A 21,037-nucleotide genomic window follows, 5' to 3' on the forward strand; every position below is an offset into this window, starting at 1 on the left:
AAAAGTGAACGGCGGTGACCGGAGTTGACAAGAAACTGTTTAAATTTGTTCGCACTTTGATTTCTGTGCAACATTTTTTATATTCATTACACTTCAAATACGAAATACCGGCTTAGGTCTGCTGACTTCCCTTACCGACTATTAAAGCTTTAAAGGGACACTCAGGACCACGCAATCATTTTTTTTGGTTAACAAAATTCTATAGTTTTCAATTTATTTATTTATTTATTGCAAGTACCTACAGCGCCCATGAGGCACTATTGTAGGGGGGATATAGCTACATACAATAACAGATGCAAAGAAGATATTGGGAAACATGTCAGCAAGGTAACACAACATACTAAAAGAAGGCAAAATGAATTCACAAGAAGTATGAGTGATAATGTCCTGCATCGCTAAGTACTTTAGAACTGTGCCAGGACGGCGCCCTGAGCGTGGAGCATGTCCTTGGACGCTGAACTGATGCGGATTTGGCTGCGCGTGGGGCGAAAGCTTTCAGAGATTATCTTAGAGACATATGTTTGATAGAAACCCCTTGATGCTTGATGCGTTTGTGAATGCCCGAGTGTTGTGGGTGCTAGATTTAACCTTTACCCTTTTCTTTTGTTCTTTTTCCCTTCGTTTTTAGCCTCTTTCTTCACCCTCATATGGAATAGCATGCGAGGTTAATAACCAGGCGCACCTCTCTCGTAATCGTTAAAATCTCTCTCTCTGTCTGTCTTTACACTATCTTTCGATACATTTTGTGTATCGGAATTATTTATCGCTTGCCAAAAATGAAAGTATCGAAGCATTAGTATCGAAAATTCAATATTAGTGTATCGTGTATTTGAACGATACTCGATACTAAAAAATAAAAAGGAACTGTGCCGCAGTGTTTGAGGCTGCTCTGAGGCAGGCTTAGGGCCGGCAGCGCTCGCACAGGTGGCGCTGCACTGAAAAAAAAAGGAAGGATGAGGGAGGGCCAGCGTCGTTGGCCTCTTACGCTTGTAGTTTGGCATATATACGACATATACGGTATACGTTTGGCTTCTGCAAACTCGCTGACAGAATGGACGTGGAGATAGTCTCGCCGTTTTTGGCAGAAACAACTCCCCGTCACCGCTATTTCATGTTGCGGTGGTTGAAAGCAGAAATGGAAGACTTCGGCCTTCATGCTCGGGAGCTTTCGGGACATTAGTTGTTAGGTCCGTAAGCACGATAATGTCACGCGCTCTTCGACATGCAAGTCGGGGCGGTCATCAGCGCCAGCGGCGTCAAGTGCATCCGCAGACGCATTCCTTTCGCTTGGAAGAGTAACGAGAGGCACTAGTGAAACTTGAGGCTCTCAGCTGTACTTCGAGGATCCTCGAGTCGACGTGGCTATGCTTCACTTTTATTCATTGATAAAAGGCTCCTTCATAAATTGCAACACGGCAACGTACTCGTCTGCTCCTATAGAGCGGCTTTTTTCATTTCCTTCGCATAAAGCCCGGTCGCATCCCAGGGCTCTTTAGGACCAGCTTTTGAATGAAATGTTGATTCTTACCAAAGTTAAAATTTTTAAATAACAGAAATTATCAAGATAAGTTGTGGCCAATAAAAACTTACAGCCCTTTTATTCTTTGTTACTTTAATTTTAGCCTTTCTGAAAAATGTTCAGCTTGAAATTCCTGTCAGACATAGTGCTGGGGAAATAACTGGCGGTTGCACCTTTTAGCGCAGGGCAAAGGCAGGCGCAACCGGTAAATATGGCAGTAACAAAGGAATAGCATAAAAAAAGTTACGAGTTTATTCGTGTGTAGTGAAGTTTTCAGAGACCGGTTCGTATGAAGAGCATTAGCTTAAAAAAAAAAGATTTCGCTAGACTGCTTATAGAAAAGACCATTTCAAAGTCATCATGGCTTCATTCCAATGTAAAAATTTAATCAAACCAGCTGCGCCGACAGCGGAGCTCAAAGAAATTGGAACTGAAAGAAATCCGTGCGGCCAGATTCGTTTAAACCCTTTCAAATACAGTGCGCTATATAAAATACACTAAAACTTCAACAAACCAAGAAACTTAGCTAACCATATCACCAGCTTTATTAAAACTGGCGATTTCAGCGTTTTATAAAAGTATGTACGATAGAGTATCGAGTAGAAGTATCGGAAATCAATTTTGGTTTGGTATCTTGTATCAGTATCGGAAATAGGATTTTTGATTGTATAGGGTATCGGCATCGAAGATACTTTTTTTCAACTATCGTGTCCAGCCCTGTCACCTAGCACATATTCCGGTAATGCCAAGCAGCCGCGATTCTCAATCCGACATCAGTTACGGCGATGCGCGCATGCAACCTTCTTTTTTTTTTGAGAAAAATAAATGTATCTTCCTTAGTGCAATATCTGCTCCCATAACAACAAAAAAGAAAATAAAAACTCTTTAAACTGTTTCTCCTGTCATGTTATTAGGCAGTGCTAGAAACCGATGCTAAACTTAGCAGATTTGAGAAGGCACTCGCGAACTGAATATACCTGCCGCGTCAACAAATGCACAGTTCGGAGGACATCGACCTTTATTACCCCAGAGGCAGAGCTTAAGGGTGCGGTTATTTTCTCTCGTGAAATAGCAAAAGCAAAAAAAAAGCGATGCTTTTCAATAAGGTACACGTCTGCAAAACGAAGCCCTCTAATGCGTTTTTCTTTCTTTTTTCTTTATTCATCCTTCCTCCCCTTTTGTTGCCGCTAACATCGGATATTGCGGGATTCAGATGTAGGTGTCGCTTCTGGCGGCACAACAGCGCCAGAAGCAGAAAGAGGGAGAGAGAGAGAGCGACAGACAGACAGCGAAAGGGAGAGTAGCGGAGACGGAGTCGATCGCGAGGGAAGCCCCCCGATATTGGGGAAAACAGCCGGAGGGGCTGCCGAGGTATTTGGCGTTTCACTTCATTGAAATGTCAAAAGCTCACGCAAGGGCTTGCTGGATGGTGAGACAGGAAGGCAGGGGGCGCGGTGTGCATGGTGCAGGTTATGCTCACCTGTCTATGCTGATGGCGACCAAGTTAAATATGGAAGCGGTGCTGCAGGTGACGTCCACCGCAATGTAGAAGTCGCACAGCGTTTCGCTCAGCTCCCAGTCCACGTTCACCTGCGAAAAGTGCACAAAAGTGGGGCAGGTCTGTGAGATGCGGTCAATCAGAGAAAGGTCTGTATTGACGTTTAATTAGATTCTACGCATCTACCCCGCATCACGCTGGTCACAAGAAGGTTATGAGCCGTCTTGAAAATCATGGGAAATGAATAATTTCGCACAGCTACTACCGACATGCGTAAAGCAATATTAAGCAATATTAATCTTAGTATACAAGATAGAGAAACATACGACTACATGTCAAATATGTTTAGCATTGACCTTGTTTTCCGAAAGTTCGACCCTATCTGAGCGTCAGATAGGCGCGTTTGAGGAGAAAACTGTGGTCTTTCTTTAGCGTACAAGACACTGTACGGGTGTACAGGGGCGGGAACAAAATTAGTTTACTTCACGCCGGAATACAAACAAAAAGAAAGAAATGGTTGATTTGTGCAAACCGTAAACACATAGTTAGGTGTTTTTACAGGGTTAGGAGCAACCTTTAAAATCCCGCAATGCCAAAGCACCTGCTAACACGGTTGGTAAAGAAAGCAGGACTCAATTACGGTGTGCTCTGTGTTTGAAGAAAGTCTAAAAACAGTGTCAAAACCCAACGGCGATTAAGTCTGCCCTGAACACGTACTACATGGTGTGGTTAGGGCCGACCAATAGGTGGGGAGCTTTGAGACTGTTTTGAGACCATCTTCAGACTAGGACCGTTCCGTAATTTAGCCCCAGGTCGATACCCCTTGGTGATGTGAACTAGTTGTTGAACGTTTGTCATATGGGAGTAATCACACATTAATATCCACTCCAGCGCAACCACACGGCTACAAAGGAAAGCTAAGCAGCTTTCACAGAAACTTTATAGTTAAAAAAAATTCATCCTGGTCGGGGTTTCGAGCGCGCGACCACCGCTTCACTGGAGCAGTGGCTGTACCAACAGAACTATCCGGGACAGATAACACATGGTAGGGCGAGAGTGATTTAATTAATAACTCGAAATGGCAACATTTGTCAGAGTGGGCAAGGAAAAAAATAAAAATATCAATTCAGTGGGAACAGAACAAATCTACTGCCCCTTGGGGAATTCCCCTAAACATTTGACCAACGTTTTTTTTTTATTGCATGGAAGGAGCGCCGAAAAAAAAATGTAAGCGGGCTTACGCCACAAAACACCAGGCCACCATACCCCTGCACGACCCCACCTTCCAACACATCTAAAGTCTAAGAGGCACACACATGCATCCAGATAGGGGAGCCAGCTAGGAGGCTCTTGCAGGGCAGCATATACTCCTTGCACCAAAGCGCATTGCTCAAGAAACAAAGATTTCGACGACAGTGGTGATTCGGCGTGCCGGTCCATCATGCGGCTTTTCCAACGGTTTTAATGTGAACCACCTTCTTTGCAGCCGCTATGAAGAACATGTACTGGCTGGTTAATGGGGATTACGTCCCAAAGCGACTCAGGCTACAAAAGACGCCGTAGAGGAGGGCTACGAATAATTTCGACCGCCTGGGCTCATTCAACGTGCAGTGGCATCGCACAGTACACGGACGTGTAGCATTTCTCCTCTATGAACGCGTGTGTGGGATATTTTTTTTTTTCAGCGCAATCACATTATTCACTGGCCGCAAATGTAGCGAGGTATGAGGGGACGTGCATGCTCTATCCGTTGGTACCAATGTCACGCCACTGGGTGGCAAGGCCGAGATACAAGATATGCACTTATCAGAACATGCGTCCCGTAACATATTGATCGCGATATTACTGGCTAGACTACAGTCGTAGACAAAATATTACGGGATTCGGATTCGCGGAAAACAATTCACTTCTTCGTAGTAAGGCAAATCAGATTGCTAAACGCCTGGAAGCACAATGGGGCATTCAGGTTTCCCCCGTTGGAACGAATACCAGCTTCCTGTGTAGCGAGACAAGATAGAAACAAATTTTTTCCGCGATTCCGTAACCTTTCGTAAACTTTAGTTCTTGGCTGAACGTACATAGATCAAGGCACAGGCATTATGAAAAGGAACCCATAATTTACAGACCGCTCCGGAGGCTCAGCGGTTATGGCACTCGGCTGCTGACCCGAAAGACACGGGTTCGATCCCAGCCTCGGCGGTCGAATTTCTATGGAGGCGAAATGCTAGACGCGGGCCGTGTACTGTGCGACGCCAGTGCAGGTTGAAGATCCCCACGTGGTTGAAACTTCCGGATCCCTTCACTGCGGCGTCCCTCATAGCCTGAGTCGCTTTGGGATGTTGAACACACATTAAACCATAAAAAAACCATACCTTACTGTCTAGTTGAAAATTTATTTTCAGTTTTACGTTGAACTGAAAAAGACATTATTAAAAACATATGCATAGATGAAACATACTCAGACGAAAAAAAAAAGAATCACTATTTTTGTCTCCCGCATTTAAAAGGACACTAAAAGGAAATAAAAACGAAAACAAGAAGTTACAACAGACACAAAAACTGCCCTTCGAGAACTACGCCAGCGTTTCTTTTTTTCTGCACTAAAACACTCATTTTCTCATCCACTAACTCCCCCATACGACGTGGGGAATTCTGCGTCATTTGTGCGACGACACATGTGGAGCGTGAAAAAGCGGCCGCAATTGTCGACATTGCGGCAAGCGACATAAGCAAGACAGCCCCCGTCACCGGCGACTGCGGCGTGCTACTTGCGAAGGTGTTCTCGCCAAAATGAACCGTGGCGCTGCTCCCAGAAGTGAAACTTCGGCTACAGAGGCTGGTTTGCACTTCAGCGATTTGAGCCCTGTAGTCAGCGCAAAGCGCTCCTGAGATCTCGTGTTGCAGAAGTTGCTGTCTGCAACCCTCCTCCCTCTTTGACTTCTCCTCCTCTAAAACGGAAGCTAGCGAGGCGTCGAATTCGGCTCAGCACGACGCCGTCAACTCGTCGTTAGGCGATGAAGTAGAAATCGAACACTGTGCTTTGTACCAGTACGGTGAAAAACTGGCCGAGTTGGTGAATGCTATGCATACGAACAGCGCGCTGACAATCACACTTACAGAAGCGCTGACTATAAATCGTTTTTATTTTCATGGAACACACGGTTCTTTTGAAATCACGAATGGTGGCTCGCGTAGGATCACTGAAACAAAACAAAGACCAATGTTAAGACTATAACAAAATAATTCGGCACACTCGTGAGGCTACAAGATAAGCTTCGCTGGCCAATGCACGAGAGCTTTATGCTCTCGTGCATTGGCCAGCGAAGCTGAGACTTCGGATGCATATCACATCGCGATACCACCTACACCATGTATCGCAATACCCTAGGTTCTGCCGCAGCCTGGTAAACTGAACTATCTTGATGGGGATCTTGCAGTCTCTTATCAGTTGCAGCATATGTCTGTTTTGGCGTTTACGCGCGTATTTTTTGTTTGTTTTCTTGCGCCTTCGCGTTCCACTATTCGGGCTTATAAGCAAAAAACACCCTCGTGTTTTCTAGTGAAAAGAATCAGCTGACAGTCAGAGCTTCTGTGTGGCCCTTGCTGCGTCTTTTTTTTAGCGTTATCCAAAACGTAGCGGCTGGCATCTCAAGGGAACTAGTCGCTCAGGCGTGTTCAGGAAACACAGACGCAAAACCAACCCTTGTCGTACAAATTTCGGGCAGGCTTACCGAAAACTTGACTGGTTATGGTTTGCCTTATAGCCTTACAAAGACCATCCCTTCACCAGTGATACCGGCAAACTTCATAACTTTATGCTAGGTGTGAGAGAGAAAGAAAAAGAAAGGGTAACTTTTCTTCGAATCTTGAGAGCGCGTAATGCTTGAAGAAAGTGACTGCTTTTCCCGTTGGATTCAAGACTAAACCGCCTGACCCGCCAAACTGAAGACGTGCATAGCGCGACTTCCCGTCAGAACTTGCGTATGTGGTTGTATGCTGCAGCGCATACGTCGGCGTCTCGCAGGCAGAGTACCAAGAAAGCGATGCGAGATACGCCCCGCATTTATTTTATATTGCTGCAGTCCTCGCGTTGCTGGCTTTGTCAACTTTTGCATGAAAAAGCAATGAACCAATCCTGGCTGCCGAAGAATTCACGTGACAGAGCGCAGTTATCGGAATTCTCCTGGAGCGTCGTAGCATGCCTTTTATTCGTGCTTTATTTTCGGGCTACTTAGAACTCGGTTATCAGTGAGAATTTACAAGCGGTTACGTTAATGGCTCAACACGGCTTATTCTAATAAATAAAAAGATGGTCCAGGGCAGGGACGTCCACATGTAGTACTTGTCACCATTTTGAGCGTTGTATGAGGTGTTTGTGGGTACAGGTAACCAACAAGCGGTAACAGCACTGTAGAATACTTTATTTGGCGGCATCTAAGGCACTTTTCTCGCAGAGCTCGTGTGTGTAGGAGAAATTTGCCGGGAACATTTTCCATGGTCCAACCAATTGCTAGAAATTCAGCAGCCAATAATTGCATACAATCATGGAACCGGACAGAATAACTCCAATCTAGTGCCTGGAAATAAATACCTCCTGCTGCTTTTTGGTCATGTTGAGGGGCATTTGTTAAAATAATTGCGTGGCTCGGATGAAGCAACAGATAACCTCCCTGGAGACTATTTCACACAATAGCAGTCAAGTTCTTGGTGTTAGGTGGCAAAGTATGGTCAAATGTATGGAGACAGCAAATTTAGACAACAGGGAGTGTGTAGACACAAAGTGAAGCAGACCGTATTCCGGTCAACGTTTGTCTGCAAACAAAGCTGGGTTCGTCATAAAAATGACGCACTCCAGACATAAAAACGTGAGCAGTGTAAGAAGCTGCATGCAAGCTTTACAGATCCGTACGCGGGCTTCCAAAAAGAGGACTACATTTGCAAATGATTTGGGCAAACCCAGGCAAAGCCGTAGAGCACACGCCTCTCCAAAAGAAACAGAGGTTGAACCTCGTATACAGGACAGATGGCGAACAAAACGCAACCGAACTCAGGAATCGGTCTTACATATGTCTAATAGAGAAATAAAAAGAGTGCATCTGAGCAAAACGAACTTATATCTTTCGATTCGCATCAAGCGGCCAGGAGAACGCTCACCTTTCAAGGCGCTGCTTTTGATACGAGGTCGCCAGTCTGAATGGGGGTTGTGTACTACAGTCAGATATATTAGGGTCTGAACATGTGGGATGTGTGCACAGCGAAGCATTAGTGAGATATAAAGAGGGGACGCTGGTGGAAAAACGAGAACGCAAGGTTTGTTCACGATGAGAATTAAATAACTAATGCAGTGACTGAATATCTTTAGAACATGCTAAAGAGGAAAAGTCATCCACATACACAATCATACACTTTGACATCACATTGGATAGGAAACTTCTTATGATAAAAAGTAAAAAGACAGAACCGATCCGTGAGGCACACTTCTAGTCTGGGAATAGGCTGCGAAAGTAAAGAATCCGTCTGTACAGATGTAATGTCGACATTTAAGGAATTCCTGTAACCACGCAAAAATGTAAAAAGATGGCCTAATTTCGTCAAGCCTGTTGAAGTCTATGAAATGTTCTGCGCTGCCATATCCTTTGGCGATATCATGAGCTCCTAAAGCCGAGACCTCTTTCTTCTCCATAGCAACCATAATTCTGCTTTCCAAGTCTAAGGGAGCTTTCCAGATCGAGCAAACTAGACGAAGCCGAATCTGAATGTCACTAAAGGCTTGTAGTTGCAAACACAATTTGTGAGGCGGCTGTCACGAACTGGTTCAGTAAGCCTGACTAAACTTGAAGTGACAGAAAGAGGCCGAATATTATTGATATCGAAAGCTTTTCTAGGATATTTGAGCAGTAAATTGATTTTCGCACCTTTTCAGTCGTGAGAGAGTCAACCTTCCTCGAGAGACAAGTTAGCAATATGCCACACAACAGAGGTAGAGTCTTGCATAAGAGTTTTGAATATAGCCACTATGAAAGCGTCGCATTCAGGAGCTCCAGGTTTCCAGGCCAGAAACTAAACAAAGTGATTAAGATAGGCCAATCTCGAAAAAGTGGGCTCGCAGTGAGGGTAGGACTAACTAAACCGCCATCCACGCTTGAAAGCCAGAGCAAGAGCTCGCGCTATCTGACCAACTTTAACGGAAGGTTGGGCTAGTTGGATTGAACTATACATAATAGCACTAAACAACGAAGACCGGTCTTGTCTTACTCTCTGTCATCTTCATTGTTTAGCGCTATGATAAGCAGATCAAGTTTATTTGTTTTTGCTTCCTGGGGCCGTAACGCCATTGACTCTGTTACATGAAAGGAAATGGGAGGCCGGCGAAGTGTGAATGCTTTCCATGAACAGGTACAAAGATCTCCGATTATTTGGGCTGGATAGATGTGTTCAACTCTGCACTAATCTCCTTAGCTTTACCAACAGTCCATTTAAATGAAGCTACAAAAAATTTGTAATTTATCCAGTTTAGAGGGCACTGGTTATGTTGCAGACGGTTGATTGCACCGTGAACACAGAACGCTCAGTGGCATCTAGCAAGAAGAGAGAACTTGCTCAGTACGATCTGAGTCATCAGACGATGCACTGGAATAGAAAGAGGAATGCACAAGTTTTTGGAAGAGTGAGTGGTTGACGAATTCCGGTGCTGAAGTAGTCGTCATAAGGGGACCGGACACTGTACTGAACGTTATTGGAAAGTGGTCGCTGGGCGTACCACAATCCACTGTAGTTCATGAATAGAGCTTCCCCCCGCCCTCTGCCAACGTGAAATGAATGACTGACTAAGAATCGGCACGCATGTAAGTTGCGCCCGGTTATATGCACCAGCGCACGTCACTTGCGGAGATCCAGGTCCAAAGAAGCTGCCTTCGCACATCTGAACAGAAACCCCAAATAACGCGATGGGACTTGAAATTACCAGCAACAGCAGCTCTATTGTTAGTACGCAATATTTCGCTTAAATGTTCTGTCCTGTGGGCACCTGACAAGCAGGCATTCGAAGCGTTAAGGGAATCACACTTTGGAAATGGAATACCAAGAGCTAGCAGCTCGCAGTCTAGTCGTAGAACTTTCTGTGACACATTTGCCCGATGAAATGTTTTTGAAGAAATTAATGCCAGTAAGCCCTTACCGCGGCAGTAATTGTGTTCGGATCTTAGAATTCGAATAGCTTAAAGATAACAGACGTATTTGATAAAAGCCAAAATTCTCGAAGTAAAATTGTTTCGATGGAGGCGAAACGCAAAGGCGCCCGAGTGTTGTGCATGTCCGTGCACGTTAAAGATCTCCAGGTGGTCGAAGTTATTCCGGAGCGCTCCACTACGGCACATCTTTCTTCCTTTCTTCTCTCAGTCCCTCCTTTATTCCTTCTATTACGGCACGGTTCAGGTGTCAGCCGAGCTGTGATACAGATACTGCGCCATTTCCTTTCCCCAACAGCCAATTCAATTCAATTCAAAATTATCTCTGGGCTGAATTATGAGAAATAGTTCTGTAAATCGTGAACAGAAGATGCGATTGAATTGCATTTCCACTGTAGAACTTTTACCTTTTATATTCTTACCGCGAACCCTCAAATATACTTCATTTACTTCATTCACTTCCTTTACCTTCATTCTTGTCACGTATGAACTTTAATTTCTTCTTTTTCTGCTCAGAAATGTTGCACTCACTAAATGTTTCTGTTGGGTTTACCTTTCGGGAAATATAGCCATCTTTACATCTTAAGAAAAAACATGTTTCGAATAGGCTTCTGTGCGGAAGAAAATATTGCGACCAGTTTGTAGGTATGACAAGCGCACAAGACGATAAAGTCTGGGCACTTCGCTTCAGCTTTCAACTAAAAAGAAAATGAAGCACAGAAATGTTTAGAAAAACACTATATGCGGAATTATAGTTACATTCTCAGGAAGACCTTCCGATGAAATACAAGCATTTATGCCGGTGTAATTAGTTTTTAAGAAAATCTAGAGAAGGGTGCAGCAATGACTGGGTCCGGTAATTCAAGAAGATAAATTGGTCCTTGACATACTTTAGGCTCTGTAGCTGTTTCGCAAAGCCCGAGAAACATGTTTTAAGGCAGTCGGAGGCGGCACATTCAGAATCCGCCTAGGGTGCCGTGACAACAGGGGCGCCACACGTACGCTGTGATGCCTCGAGCAAAGTGCACAGCAGGGACATTTAATAATAATAAAAAAATTTCAGTCAATTTGTGCTTACTTAAGACTAGGGGTGCGCGAATACTAGAAAATGTCGAAAAGCGAATCGAATAGCTTTCTATTCGATTTGGTGAACGAATCGAATAGGGTATGCTTAAAAATTATTGGTTTATTTATTAAGAATACTTCGCAGGACTCTAAAGGGCATTGAGTAAGCAGACAAAAAATGTCATAAGTACAATTTAAAGACGTAGTAAAATAGAACGCAAAATACAAGGCAAAATGAATAAGCAAATATATTGTACAGGGGAACTTACTGGCAAAACTTACAAACGTGCATGATACATAACGCTATAACGTAAGCAGTAGCATGGTCGCAACACATGCCCCAAATACACCTCTAAAGAAAAAGCAGTGGTCATACTAGAAGTGTGAATCTTTGTAAGACACACAAGAAACAAAAACATAGCGAGATAACAACGAAAAAAAAGCATTGAGACAGAAGAACAAGGATTTAAGAAGTCACGATGTCATTTGAGAAAATGTTTGCGTAGCTGATCTTGGCATGGATGATGGTTGCAGATGGATGCGGGAAGAGTGTTCCAAAGAAGTGTGACATGTGGCAGTGCGGATGAATTGAGAGCTTGGGCTCCCCCTCGTATGCGTTTGATGCTGCACCCATTAAGTAGGCGGCGTGAAAAGAATATAAGCACTTCGACACTAAGCGGAGATGGTCTGGCGCTGTAACGATATTTATGAAATAAGCATAAAAGAGCGATGGAACGGCGAATAGCTAACGGCTAGAGAGACATATCAAGTTTGATTTTTGTTATTCTGGAAAGGGGAGTGTAGCTAAGCGTAATGAAACGAGCGGCTCTATTCTGAATCAAATATGCTCTCAAGTTTTATATAGTTTTCGAATAACTGGCACGGAATAACTGTTTTTTTTTTCATTCCGATGCTGCACACCATGCTGCAGTGATTTGTCTGAGCGGGAAGGAGGGTCCAGCGCAGCGACGGAGCCATTCATAGTTTATTGCGATTGATACAGTGTGAAACAGGCTGGAGCTAGTTAGTTCGCTATTGTCTTCCGTAGTACAGGGTCATTTTTCTAAGCGTGTGACATGAAGGTCACGGGTTTAATATATTCATTTCATGTAGCGCGTCTCCCAGTCGAGGTTATAGTTGTGTATCACGCCACCAATAAGCTCAATTCCGTGACTTATTTAACCGCCGCTGGCACTTCGCTGTTTCGCGTGAATATTCTTGTGCGAATAATCTCACAAGTAGCGAATAATCTCACAAAAATACGGTTCGTATTCAGTTCGGTGTTTAGCTACATTTTTGATTATCGATTTGATGACAAAGTTCATAGTACTCATAGTATTCAAAGTTCATAGTATTAATATTTGATTCGGTTACAAAAAAGTACCATTCTCGAGCCCTATTTAAGAACTCTGCCCCATTAGTTAAATAAATAATTAATGATGGGGGGTGTTTTGCCAAATCGTGCATGCTTGATTAGTTCATTTAGTTAAATTTAACCTTAAAAAACGCGTTTTTAAGTATCATAGTTGTGTTTGGGCTGTTCAGAACACCAGAGGCGAGTATGTAAATTAATTTTTAATCCATTCAGAGTCCATCACTGTGGGCCGAGATCGCATAGCACGAGCATTGTATTTTTATTATTCTCTCGGGATCGAACTGCAGCCCACTGCAAACCGGAACGTAACTCACCAACTCGCACTGGGCAGTACCAAAACGCCAACGTCTCCGAGCCATTGCAGCACGTTTTTTATTTTTTAACAGTTACTGACAAGGAGGCGGAGACACCACCGCATCGATTCCTTGAGAGTTCTCTACCGGTCGCAAGTGGATTTTACTGAAGACCAACAAACAAGTGCACCAGAAACACAGGAGTGAAATAAGAATGAAAAAAAAAAGCGATGCCAAAGTCGTCCTTGGAGGAAAATCCTAGCCACTTTCGGGAAGGACTGTCCCTTATCCCACGACTATGGAAGAAGGGATTGACTGGGACCCAGAAAAGCAGTCGCAAGTTTTTGCGGCGCCCAGAGGAGGCCACAAGAACTGGGCACAAGTCGAATACACTTTTGATGCGAGTCGAGGCGTCGCGATCAACTCTATATAGGCGCAGAAAAAAGCCAGAGCCGAAAAGGCATACGAGACAGCCGTTAAGAAAAAAGGAAAAAAAAGAGATAAACTGCAAAAATAAAATCACCGCGCACTCGATTGGTTGCCAGGACGGATCAAGAAAACAGCACCGCGCAACGCGATCCCGGAGAGCAGGTAAGATCAATGGTCGCGATGGCACGAAGAAAAAGAAAGAAAAAAGTTAATAAATAGACGACAGAAAATACGAGAGAACTGCAGACCGTTAGGGATATGCCAGGGGCGTAGAGTGAAATAGGAAAACCCGGTAAACGCGCGGAGGCTGGAGTAGGTTCGCCCAGTCGCGACTTCTAAACCGGCTGACGTCAAAGACGTGAGGTAGAATGGCACACAAGAACGAGAAAAGGAAAAAAAGAGAGAAATGAAAGAAGTGAAACAGGAAAAAGAAACGAACCTGAAAAGGAGGAAGGGGAAAGAAAGAAGCCTAGAAGAAGAAAACTCTGTAAAGTTGGAAGAAACACAAATTAAATAAAAAAGCGAGGTAAAGAAAGCCGTTCAAGCAGGGGCGTGGAGGATCCACTTTAAAGCTGACCCAGCGTAACAAATCTCGGTTTCCCATTGCTTGATTCGGCCGCCGATCGCGGTTACAGTCGAGTCACAATTTTCCCCCTAGTGTCTAAAATGAAGAAGAGGGTGGTACCGAGTATAGAGTAAGGAAGCGGAAAAAATCGAGAAAACATGTCATCAAATAAGTGGTACCTTCGACCGGTAAGAGAGGGATAAAAAACAAACTAAAGAAAGCAGGGAGCAGGAAAAAGTGGCAACGAATTGTGCATCGACTACAGCTGCAGAAAGAGGGTGGTGTATATAGTATCTTCTATTTCCTGTTTCCCGCCTTTTTTCTTCCATCCTCCCCAAACTTCGAGAAGATTGAAAGGCGGAAAAATAGAGCGTCAATGCTGGAACAAGTAAATATGCGAGGTTGCAGGGTTTGGCACTTTCTAAAGAAAGAAACTTTCTAAAGTTTCATAAGGAACCTTCACGCCGAACCGTTTTTGTTTAGTCGTCCTTCTTCGTGCAATAATTCATTTTTATATTCAATTTCTGAAGATAAGGCACGACAACGAGTTAATCCTGGAGGCTCTCGAAGCTCCGAAGGAAAAATACTTCTGGGTTCGATGTCTCACAATTTTTTCCTGGTTTTCAAAAGAGCCCATAACGAAATATTAGTTGCGCTGAGGAACCATTATGTTAACCCTCTTCATTCTCGAAGTGCAGTTTAAGCAGGCTTTTGAAGCCCAAAATTCCCATCCTTCTCTCTTTAATATTTTTTTCGACGTCAAAGCCAGCGGCTTCGCTTCTGGCTTTCCTATAAGCAATTTTTCCCGCTCTGCTTCTTTTCGCAGAGTCCATCACGAAGAAGGAAAATGGGTCAGATTTAGTGACAACCCGTGCCGCTCCACAAGCGTCGACCAGCGGAACGCTAGAAGCTGCTCACGGTGCCAAAATAAGCGTAAAGCAGGCTTATTGCTCTCTTTTCCCCCTGATAACGTCTCCGTGGAAGCGCTAAGGTGCGGAGGGTTTCTTCGCGTACCCAGTCATGGACCATGCGCTTACAAAAAATTCATTACACAGTCTACAGACTGTCCATAAACTTTTGTCAATAAAGTTTATAGACTTTCTGTAGAGAAATCCTACAGACCAGTCAAAAGACAGTATAAACCCTATAGAGAGACTACAGAGAATAGATATATTTATGACAATACACTCGTAGTAGACCTATTTCTATACACAGTCTATATAATATGAACGGGCGAAAGGAAATCTCTATAAGAAAACAATAGTGTTTATAATAAGTCTATAGAAAGTCTATTCGCCAGTTTTACAAGGGCCACGCCAAGTCCAGCCGCTTTGGTGTCGTAAAGTGAAGGAAGCGACCAAGTGGATGTGTTGAGTTGAGATACATGGTGTTTTACTCTGTTCAGTATACTTTTTTTTTGTTCTGCGAAATACGCTATGATAACTACAAAGCATCACTTTTGAGGAATGGCTGTCTGGCCAGGCGGAAACTTCGTTCGAGAAAGTTTATGTATTATTAATTTCCTAAGTACCTAATCATTCTGATTAACTGTATGAATTGTCTGTTGTAATTATCGGCACCGAACATATTGAAAGCCCTGTATAAGCCCGACCAACTGCGGAAAACAATAAAGAGTTGAAGGCAGCAAAACTTCAGATAAGCAAACAACATCACCACCACTATCATCACAGCATCAACAACAAAAGCAGCAACAGCAGCGACTCTGCCTTGCAGTGCGTTGTACTGCTGTTCTGCGGGTTTCCTTTCAAACAAGAGACTTGATTACAAAGAAGCTCGCGAAGCTTAATTGGAGAAAATTCTAATATCATCTCTCATAGAGGAAATAACAATTCAAGAAACGTCTAGAGGTACAATGGGAATTGCTACTTTTTTTTTTCAGGGAAAATTCACATTGGCATGCTCCACGTCTTCCAGGAGGGGATACAGGCTCTTTTTGGTACACGCATAAGGCTCTAGAACCGCATAAAGGCATATTGTGCGCAGAATTTTTTTCCGATTCGTTGTTTCACCGATTTTCAAATGCTAAGGCAGTTTCAATATCGAAGCCAGCGAATGACACCGCTGACTGCAGCTGTCAGCCATTACGTCACAGGCGATGGCTGTCAATAGCAAAAGGGTAAATAGAATGAATAAAAAAAAGAATTCGCCATCAGTTCTACTCCAGGCTGAAAGAGAGGTGCATATGTTTTCTTGTTTAGTTTTTATATGTAGAACTAATCACTGGTGACACCTCATGTTTAGGTGACGGCTCGAGCCAGGTCGACAAACTCTGCACTGCTTCACTAGAACGCTACGGGACCCCGCGAGACAGCTACACCTTTAATCATGGGTTTTCTCATAATTACTTAGAGGGAAAAAGGCGCTCTAGTTATTTCTCTACGCAAACTTCGCATCTGGCCTGCCTGGTAACTGGCTGAAAAGGTACTTTTATCGAGGCAAATCTCCAACAAATGACCTTCTAATTTGCATGCAGGCCTATTACCATACACTGCCTCGTTATAAATATATGAATGACGTGAAAAACTAACTGTTTAGAAAAATAATCTTTGCACACAGGGGAACGTGGTGGCGCATCTATGTTTTAGGAGGCGAATTCACGTTCTCGGCCAAACAATAGCCAAGAAAAATACGAAGTTTTGACTACTCGGTGTTCCCGTGGGGGAGGAAGCAGTCTGTGCCGCCTCTTTTCATTCAAGGCAATTCTCAGTAACTCTATTGTTTTACAGAAACCTACATATCTAACTCAACTCTATCTTCTCATTCACTGGACCCTTTATATTTCCCATTCTATTCCCCTCAGTACTGGGTATCAAACGGGTGCCTTCATTGTCTTAATCCCCCCCCCCCCCTTGCTTTCATTTCCCCCTCTCACTGTTCGCCTCACAAAGTCTTTAGGATTTCACGGTGAGTAGCACACAAAAAGCCTCTTCGCATTCCCAATCCAGATGAGCACGCGCGAGTAGAAATGCTGCTCGTTGATTTGCTCATGACGCAGAACACAGAAGAGCTTGGCCCTTGCAAACTACGGGAGTCGGCGCGACAGCACCGACGGTCGTCTATCAGGGGATTTCATTTCACCTGGCAGGCACCTCTCGCGCGCGCATCCAGTTAGTCGCCCGCAATCCATTTATTATTTTTTTCTCTCGCAGCGTCGGGTACTTGTGATTTATATGACAGGGCGACCTCTCCAAGGTTCCCGCAGTTTCAAATCCGGCTTCATTCGTAGCTGCCCCACCTGTCTCGCCCACTCGGCGTCTGGCTTAACGTCGCGACGCTGCGGTGACGAGGTTGGCTAAGGGCTGCACCACCGTATATGTACTCGGCGGCCATTTTTTTTAGCCCTCGATGTGATGGGCGCAAAACAAGTTGTGCAACTTTCCGCGCGTCAGGTTATGTACATTGCGAAACCAACCTCGCCTCGGTTCGTATGAAAAGGAGAGAAGGTGTAAGAAGCTACAGCTAATAACTTCAACCCCTTTTACGCTAGTAGAATGCTTTATAAGCTGCCTTTCTGTCTCCTGCTTTTCTCCATTTTCTCCCTCACCTTTATATTCTCTCATCTCTTTCCTCCAATGCAGGGTATCAAACTGGTTTCATCTAACGGTTAACCTCCCCGCCTTTCCTCCTCCTCCTCCACCTCGTCCTAATCCACCTTTCTTATAGGCTGTTTTGACAGGTTAGCCGTAAGCACAGTTACAACCTTTAATGCGTCATCGTTCGTATGACGACGGTGCAGTGCGTGTTAAGACGAAACTGTCATTTACAAAAAAAAAGATTACGGGTGTGCGTGTAATTCCAGAAGGTGTTCGCTGCCAAAGGTACGAGTCGTGGAAGAACTGTAAGCAACGTGGAGAAGGGAACACGGGAATTCCCCTCGAGCTTTGCCTGTTTCAACGAAAGTCCAGCTGCCATCGCTTTCTGAAGGCGAGCTGTTCCCAACTGCTTTATTCCGGGATTGCTGTCACTCAGTTTGAAGGAACCAACAGTTGCGTGAGTTGCGCCGGTTGGCTCAAAGTGGTCTCAGCGGCAGTGAAAGCTAGGCCATTCAAAAAGCTCTGATTTTAGAACACACCAACGAGAACTTCGCGCATTACTCATATGCATTAAACCGCTTATCGCAACCGATTTGATCGCGAAACTGTGTTCTCAAAATAGCTGCGATATTATCAACAGTGTCATTGACAAACCTTGATTCGGCGAATTTCGCTCTATAAAGCTGTGAAGCTATTTCGATACGTTGACGTATTCTTAACTAAGGTCGCTAATCAAGTTGAGGTGCTGAAGGCAAAGTGTCAGTTTGGGCTAGTCGATAGCCCATTCTGTTGAATTAGCACGCTAAAGTATAAACAAATACTACAGTATACTCACAAGGGGGCAAAAAACTGAGATAAAAAGTGCAAGGGACATAACCAGATACTAAAACCAACGTGGCGAAAACAGCGTGCGATACTTTACTGCGTCACGCGATTAGTTCTTGCCACCGGTGATGCAGCGCAACTATTGCTTTATACAAGCTGTACTAGATAACTGTCGCCAAATATTACAAATAAGCTGGAGCGTAATATGTTGAGACAGTTTCAACCATGTTGTTGAGCACTGTATGTAGTAAGTCAGATTATTTCAAAAAATGTCCAATTTATTACATAAAAATGAAAAACAACTTTTTAGCTACTGCGTTTCTGGCCTTAATTATAGTGCCAAGTGTTAGAGCGTCCCCACAAATGTCTTGTTCATCAGTTTTCATTTTTATGTATGCTACTGATTAGATTCTTTTCGCGTTGAAAAGAAAGCCCGCCAATTATAAAACAGTGCCACATGACCATGCGCTCGTGCGCCGCGACAGCAGTGCTCTCCAGCGTTGAATACGTGAGCTTAGCTCCTTTAGATTATGCTGCGAATGGGACGGGATGAACGAATAAATTAGGTGGTCACAGCAAAATTGGACGTGGCACTTGCGACCTGGCCTCGTTCAGTGATGGGAAATAGCGGAAGTACTGGTTTCCGGCAGAGACACTCAAGCAGAAACCCTAAGCAGCACTCCTAGTCGTCGGTTGGCCATTTCGTCCTTCGGATTAGTGAAAAATCACGAATTTCAGAAGCAAAGCAATGCGTCGGAACGCAAACGCCTGATCCGAGGTGCCAGACGACACTCCTTGCGGCGGCTGGAATGCTGCCTACTGTTTCGGCCTGCGTATCAGTACCGTGAACCAGCGCTCTGTTGTTTTCAGCACTGAGTGGCCAGGTCGCAGGTGTCACACTCAATTTTGCTGCCGAGCTCACTTAATTGCTTCGGCCCATCGCATTCACGGCACCATTGAAAGCGGCTATATACTTTCAGGCATTCAACGTAGAAGAGCCCTGTTGTCGCGGCGCGTGACTTAAATTCGCGTAAAAGTTTGTTTTTTTTTCAATCCGCTTGCTGTTACTTTCAACTCTGGAAACAAATTATCAATACGCGAATCAAAATAAATACTGATGAACTAGACGTTTTTTATCATGCGCGACAATTTGGCACCCGCAATGTTCGTTCAAAACAAAATAGCTAAAAAGTTCAGTTCTTCAATTGATCTACTTTTTTAATTGACCAAATTACAAATATAACCTGATATACTATAAAAAAGTGGCAATTACATGGTTGAAGTTTCCTGCACCTGTTATGCTAAGACATATTCTCAATCTTTGGATAAGGTTTAAGCTTTACGGGGGTTTAACGTCCCAAAGCGACCCAGGCTATGAGCTACGCCGTAAGTGAAAGGGTGCGGAAATTTCGAACACCTGGGGTTCTTTAACGTGCACTGACAGCGCACAGTACACGGAATCTTTGGATAAAGTTAGCTGGGACATCTGGTATATATCTGCGCTTTATGAAGAAGCGATTAGTCGGAGCACTGTAGGATGGATCAGTAGCGTGAGGTCTTGAACAGTTCCACAGTGTGTTGTGCAAATTACAACCATAATAAAAATTTACTGTTGTGACACACACACACACACACACACACACACACACACACACACACACACACACACACACACACACACACACACACACACACACACACACACACACACACACACACACACACACACACACACACACACACACACACACACACACACACACACACACACACACACACACACACACACACACACACACACACACACACACACGCACGCACGCACGCACACACACAGACGCGCACACACACGCACGCACGCACGTACAACACGCACACACGCACGCACGCACACACAGAGAGAAAGAGAAAAAAAGACAGACAGAAGGATGTAAGGAAGGACAGAGAGAAGGAAGGAAAGAATGCAGGAAGAGGAAGGACGGATGGACGGACAAACAGACAGACAGGGAGACGGACGGACGGACGGACGGACAGACAGACGTACGGACGGACGGACAGACGACAGACACAGAGGGAAAATTAATAATAATAATAATAATAATAATAATAATAATAATAATAATAATAATAATAATAATAATAATTGGTTTTTGTGGAAAGGAAAATGGCGCAGTATCTGTCTCATATATTGCTGGACACCTGAACCGCGCGGTAAGGGAAGGGATAAGGGAGGGGAGTGAAAGAAGAAAGGAAGAAGGAGGTGCCGTAGTGGAGGGCTCCGGAATAAATTCGACCACCTGGGTATCTTTAACGTGCACTGACATCGCACAGCACACGGGCGCCTTAGCGTTTTTCCTCCATAAAAACGCAGCCACCGCGGTCGGGTACCATTCTCGTTTAGATGGAAGCTACGTATATAAGGGTTATAACTAGCCTTCGTAGCTTGTTTTCTCGAGCGATTCAGAAGAATATAGATAAATATATGTAAGCAGCGAAAGCTGGTCCCGAGTCGGGTGCGTGCGTGCGTTGAAAAATGTATATGCTCTGCTTCCTCGTAAACAAACATTTTGGGGAACATGAATTGAAGAAAACGCTAGGAGGAAAGGAGGATCGGAATTCAGTTTTTCGTGGTGGGGAACATAGAAGGGTGAGCATCTGCTTTATTCGCAGCTCGCATACGTCTCGTGAGTATATTCAAACGCGGGGATCGATGTCACTTTCTCCTCC

At 44.2% G+C, this 21,037-nt stretch overlaps 1 protein-coding gene across 9 annotated transcripts in view; it reads right to left on the reverse strand.

Moving 5' to 3' along the window:
- LOC144093441 (dopamine D2-like receptor) overlaps positions 1-21,037 on the reverse strand; it is a 510,329-nt gene that overhangs the window by 53,532 nt on the left and 435,760 nt on the right. For all 9 annotated transcript variants that reach the window (XR_013306275.1, XR_013306276.1, XR_013306273.1 and 6 more), the window contains one exon: positions 3,000-3,109. Coding sequence is in view for 6 of the 9 variants with exons in the window: in XM_077626814.1 (XP_077482940.1) it covers positions 3,000-3,109 (110 nt within the window). In the remaining 3 variants the exon portion in view is untranslated. The remainder of the gene's footprint in view (positions 1-2,999; positions 3,110-21,037) is intronic.

This window comes from Amblyomma americanum, chromosome 6 (genome assembly GCF_052857255.1).
Source record: "Amblyomma americanum isolate KBUSLIRL-KWMA chromosome 6, ASM5285725v1, whole genome shotgun sequence".
NCBI classification, from domain to species: Eukaryota; Metazoa; Arthropoda; class Arachnida; order Ixodida; family Ixodidae; genus Amblyomma; species Amblyomma americanum.